Source organism: Leucoraja erinacea, chromosome 17 (assembly GCF_028641065.1).
Source record: "Leucoraja erinacea ecotype New England chromosome 17, Leri_hhj_1, whole genome shotgun sequence".
In the NCBI taxonomy this organism is placed as follows: Eukaryota; Metazoa; Chordata; class Chondrichthyes; order Rajiformes; family Rajidae; genus Leucoraja; species Leucoraja erinaceus.
The window spans coordinates 3,686,919-3,692,706 of record NC_073393.1 but is presented as its reverse complement, the minus strand read 5'-3'; the positions used below and the strand labels follow the sequence as shown (position 1 = coordinate 3,692,706).

The 5,788-nt window shown below is 50.3% G+C and overlaps 1 protein-coding gene across 1 annotated transcript in view; it reads left to right on the top strand.

Moving 5' to 3' along the window:
• cbln1 (cerebellin 1 precursor) overlaps positions 1–4,998 on the top strand; it is an 8,167-nt gene extending 3,169 nt beyond the window's left edge. Inside the window, exons 2-3 of the mRNA XM_055648394.1 lie at positions 758–877; positions 4,727–4,998. Coding sequence (XP_055504369.1) covers positions 758–877; positions 4,727–4,924 — 318 coding nt within the window. The 3' untranslated portion in view covers positions 4,925–4,998. The remainder of the gene's footprint in view (positions 1–757; positions 878–4,726) is intronic.
• Positions 4,999–5,788: the final 790 nt, after the last annotated feature.

The following is a 5,788-nucleotide window of genomic DNA, read 5'->3' as shown; positions in this document are numbered from 1 at the left end:
ATTCTGACCGCAACCGCCCGCTGTTCTGGCCATCTGTTTCCAGCCGTCCCGCTGTGTGCGTGTGTGTGTGCGTGTGTGTGTGCGTGTGTGTGTGCGTGTGTGTGTACGTGTGTGTACGTGTGTGTGTGTGTGTGTGTGTGTGTGTGTGTGTGTGTGTGTGTGTGTGTGTGTGTGTGTGTGTGTGTGTGTGTGTGTGTGTGTGTGTGTGTGTGTGTGTGTGTGTGTGTGTGCTGTGTGTCTGTGTGTGTGTCTGTGTGTGTGTGTGTGCGTGTGTGTGTGTGTATGTGTGTGTGTGTGTGTGTGTGTGTGTGTGTGTGTGTGTGTGTGTGTGTGTGTGTGTGTGTGTGTATGTCTGTGTGTGTGTGTGTGTCTGTGTGTGTGTGTGTGTGTGTGTGTGTGTGTGTGTGTGTGTGTGTGTGTGTGTGTGTGTGTGTGTGTGTGTGTGTGTGTGTGTGTGTGTGTGTGTGTGTACGTGCGTGTGCGTGTGTGTGCGTGTGTGTGTGTCTGTGTGTGTGTGTGCGTGTGTGTGTGCGTGTGTGTGTCTGTGTGTGTGTGTGTGTCTGTGTGTGTGTGTGTGTGTGTGTGTGTGTGTGTGTGTATGTGTCTGTGTGTGTGTGTGTGTGTGTGTGTGTGTGTGTGTGTGTGTGTGTATGTGGCTGTGTGTGTGTGTGTGTGTGTGTGTGCGTGCGTGTGTGTGTGTGTGTGTGTGTGTGTGCCTCTGCCGACCTTCTTGACATTGTGTTCTGTCTGATTTCAGATACTAGTCAACGTCGGCACCAATTTTGACTCGGAGAGGAGCACATTCATCGCTCCGAGGAAGGGGATTTACAGTTTTAACTTCCACGTGGTCAAAGTGTACAATCGGCAAACCATCCAGGTTAGTGTTAGTGGGGAAGTCCAGAACAAGGGGTCACAGTTTAAGGATAAGGGGGAAATCTTTTAGGACCGAGATGAGAATAACATTTTTCACACAGAGAGTGGTGAATCTCTGGAATTCTCTGCCACAGATGGTAGTTGAGGCCACAGTTCATTGGCTATATTTAAGAGGGAGTTAGATGTGGCCCTTGTGGCTAAAGGGATCAGGGGGTATGGAGAGAAGGCAGGTACTGGATACTGAGTTGGATGATCAGCCATGATCATATTGGGCCTGGCATCGCATGGACCACTTCTCGCGCTGTCATAGGAGCAGAATCAGGCCGTTCGGCCCATCAAGTCTACTCCGCCATTCAATAATGGCTGATCCATCTCTCCCTCGTAACCCCATTCTCCTGCCTTCTCCAACATAACCGATGACAATAGATAATAGACAATAGGTGCACGAGTAGGCCATTCGGCCCTTCCTCCTGCCCACACGGACCTGAACACAAACTGTGTAGGAAGGAACTGCAGATGCTGTTTTATACCGAAGATAGACACAAAGTGCTGGGGTAACTCAGCGAGGCAGGCAGCGTCTATGGAGAGAAGGAATGGGTGACGTTTCGGGTCGAGACCCTTCTTCAGACTGAGAGACAGGGGAGGGGAAACGAGAGATATAGACGGTGATGTGGTACAAATGAATAAAAGACACGCATAAAGACTAGGCCATTCGGCCCATCCCGTCTGCTCCTAGTCACGTTAGCAGAAGCTTCATCGTCTACACTGGAGTCAGGATTGTGAAGAATTCGTCGCCTCCGCTGCCAAGGTCAAGTGTGTTATATTTCAGTAATATTTTAACCACACGTTTTAGAAAACAAGGCGATTACATTGTATGGAAGTGACGGATTATTAAAACCTGCGCGAGAAAGTTGCGACATCGTCTTGGTTGTAGACAATAGACAATAGGCACAGGAGTAGAGGACATTCGGCCCTTCGAGCCAGCACCGCTATTCAATGTGATCATGGCTGATCATCCCCAATCAGTACCCCGTTCCTGCCTTCTCCCCATATCCCCTGACTCCACTATTTTTAAGAGCCCTATCTAGCTCTCTCTTGAAAGCATCCAGAGAACCTGCCTCCACCGCCCTCTGAGGCAGAGAATTCCACAGACTCACCACTCTCTGTGAGAAAAAGTAGTTTTCCTCGTCTCCGTTCTGTCCACGCCGTTGCCTTCGGCTCGAGAAATCACGTACAGATTTACACAAAGTCCGTTCCCAGCGGCTGCCTGGTCCCCCGGAACTCCACAAGAACAGGCGCTACCCACCACTGTTACATTCCCCCTCTCCCTATATCTCTCCCCCTCTCCCTTCCCTCTCTCTCTCCCCCCCTCTCTCCCCTCTCTCTCTCCCTCCCTCTCTCTCTCTCTCTCTCTCTCTCTCTCTCTCTCTCTCTCTCTCTCTCTCTCTCTCTCTCTCCCTCTCTCTCTCTCTCCCTCCCTCCCTCTCTCCCCCTCTCTCTCCCCCTCTCTCTCTCCCCCTCTCTCCCTCCCTCTCTCTCCCTCTCTCTCTCTCTCTCTCCCTCTCTCTCCCCCTCCCTCTCTCTCTCTCTCCTCCCCTCTCTCTCCCCTCTCTCCCTCTCCTCCCTCTCTCCCTCTCTCTCTCCCCTCCTCTCTCTCTCTCCTCTCTCTCTCTCTCTCTCCCTCCTCTCTCCCCCTCTCTCGATCTCTCTCTCTCTCCCCCTTTCCTCTATCTCCACCTCTCATACCCTCTCTCCTTAACTCTCCCCCTCCCTCTCTCGCTCCATCTCTCTCTCCCCCCCTCTCTCTCTCTCTCTCTCTCTCTCTCCCTCTCTCTCTCTCTCTCTCTCTCTCTCCCTCTCCCTCCCTCTCTCATTCTCCCTCCCTCTCTCCCCCTCCCCCCCCCCTCCCCCCTCTTTCCCTCTCCCATCTTTCCCCCCCCCCCCTAACCCCCCCTCCCCGCTCCCTCACTCTCTCTCCGTTTTGCCAACAATTCACGGCTTGAAACCCTGACACCAGTGATCAATCTGTCCGCGTCCCAGTAAAACAAACACATCCCAGCTTCTGCTGCCAGTTAAACGAGTAATTTATAAAAACACAGGTGCACAAATTCCGCCCGATTCGATTGGGACTTGATTTCTGAATCCTGCCCATTGGATTATGAAATGATCTAGTGTTCAGGCTTCCAGTTCAATCGCCCCAGAACAGCGTCCATTCAACGCCCATTCAATATCGCCCATGTCATTAACCCTGTTACAGAACAAGGGAACTTAGATTTTAAATAATATATATATATATATAATTCTCCACTAAACAATTCAGGACAATCAGTATCTGCAGTTCCTTCTTCCCAACCCTCAGTGTGTGAAATATTTGAGTTATTTAACGGGCAAACAAAATTAAACCGAATTTTGAACTAATTTCATCTAGAGATAAATGACCAGACAAATCGGTAGCAGTGTGATCTTACACCTCGCGTTAGGAGACTGAATATTTCAGAAGAAGATAGACACAAAAAGTGACCTCCCAGTCGGACCACGTTCTATATCTCTCTATATCACCGTCTATATCTCTACGACGCCGTCTATATCTCTCGTTTCCCTCTCCCCCCCCGACTCAGGGTCTCGACCCGAAACGTCACCCATTCCTTCTCTCCAGAGATGCTGCCTGTCCCGCTGAGTTACTCCAAGCAGTTTCAGCCCATCTTCGCTGTAAATCGGCATCTGCAGTTCCTTCCTGCACACAGTAGGATTCAAGTTGGTTCCCTGGGAATTTCATAAGTGCTAGGAGCAGAATTAGGCCGTTCGGCCCGTCCTACATATTCTGTACGACTATCATATTCGAGTTGTGGAACAAATATTTTTTTTCGCCCAATATTCAGCAAAGTTGGGGATTTGAGTTTGGAGTTAGGGTTTAAAGGATGTTTTAACGTTCTGCTAACGTTGGCAGAGTGTGCCGCGTTTGAATCGCTGCACGAAAATAGATGGAACTGATCGGGGGAGAGAGATTTGTGTTCTGTTTGGCTTGAGGGCGCCACCAAACAACTTGGATGTGGGCAGACGCAAAATACTGGAGTAACTAACTCAGCGGGACAGGCAGCATCTCTGGAGAGAAGGAATGGGTGACGTTTCTGGTCGAGACCCTTCTTCTTAAGACTCAGTCTTCAGATGCTGCCTGTCCCGCTGAGTTATTCCAGCACTTCTGTGTTGAAGAAGGAACTGCAGATGCTGGGAAAATCGAAGGTAGACAAAAAATGCTGGAGAAACTCAGCGGCTGAGGCAGCATCTACGGAGCGAAGGAAATAGGCGACGTTTCGGTAAGGGTTTCGGCCCGAAACGTTGCCTATTTCCTTTCGCTCCATAGATGCTGCTGCACCCGCTGAGTTTCTCCAGCATTTTTGTCTACCAGTGCATTCTTGTCCCACTGTACGAGTTCATTCCAAAAGCTCTCCCGAATTTCCCCTGATTCGAACTCGGTGATTTACGGCAATGGCCGCTCGTCGGTACTCGGGGCTCTCGTGGACATTTTTCACCATGTTGAAAAATCTTCACGAGTCTTCCCGAGCTTACCTGCCGTTAGCGAGTCTTCCCGGGTACCTGCCGTTAGCGTTACGAGCCGCTAAGAGACGTCCCCGAGCTCCGACGTACCCGCTACGTTCATTCTCCGTGCTTACCACGAGTTTGATTTTTTTTTTTTTTTAAACTCGGGAGGGCTCTTGGAATGAACTCGCACCGTGGGACAGGGCTGGCCTGGACCTCTTCTCGGGCTGTCCTAAGATCATAAGCTCATGCGTGATCGCGGGATAGGTAGGCCATTCGGCCCGTCGAGTTTTGACGCTGTTCTTTCACCCCCCAGGTGAGCTTGATGCTAAACGGGTGGCCGCTGATCTCGGCGTTCGCAGGCGACCAGGACGTGACGAGGGAAGCTGCCAGTAACGGCGTGTTGACCCTGATGGAGAAGGGTGACCGCGCCTATCTCAAGCTGGAGAGAGGGAACCTGATGGGTGGCTGGAAATACTCAACATTCTCCGGCTTTCTCGTCTTTCCACTCTAAGAGGAAACAAGATCGCGTTCTCCTCAACCCCGCACTGTCACGAGAGGGTTAATAACTTTTTGTTCCCCCCCCCACCCCCCAACAGCGCAAGCGAACCCCCCACAATGGCACAGAAAAAAAAAAATCTTATATTAAAAAGAGACAGTATCTCATTTGGTACCTTGTATTCATTAGTGGGAATTTAAGAATTGTACGAGTTCATTCCAAGAGCTCTCCCGAGTTTGCCCTGCTTCCAACTCGGAGATTTACGGTAATGGCCGCTCGTCGGTACTCGGGGGGCTCTCGTGGACATTTTTCAACATGTTGAAAAATCTTCACGAGTCTCCCCGAGCTTACCGCGTTTCCCGAGTACCTGCCCGTTAGCGGTGCGAGCCGCTGAGAGACGTCCCCGAGCTCCGACGTACCCGCTACGCTCGTGCTTACCACGAGTTTGATTCATTTTTTTTTAACTCGGGAGAGCTCTTGGAATGAACTCGTACCGTGGGACAGGGCTCGAGCCTTAAACACACATATTATCACATCTTTAGTGATTTGGATTTATCCCCTGTCCAACGTAAACCGATCTCCATGTTTTAATTTCCCGTCCCTTCTCTCCAGAGATGCTGCCCGTCCCGCTGAGTTACTCCAGCATTTTGTGTCTTATCTTCGATCTAAACCAGCATCTGCAGTTCCTTCATGCGCCATTTTTTGTTAACCAGTCACCGGGGCAAAACAAAAAGGTGTCATGAAAAGCGGGAAGGGGTTATATATATATATATTGTTCTGTTATTTTTTCTGATTTGATTTCGGAACAGTCTAGAAATGCTACATGTTTTAGTCTGCCAAATCGGGGAGTTGTCTAACGTTGGACCGGGGACAGTTCTG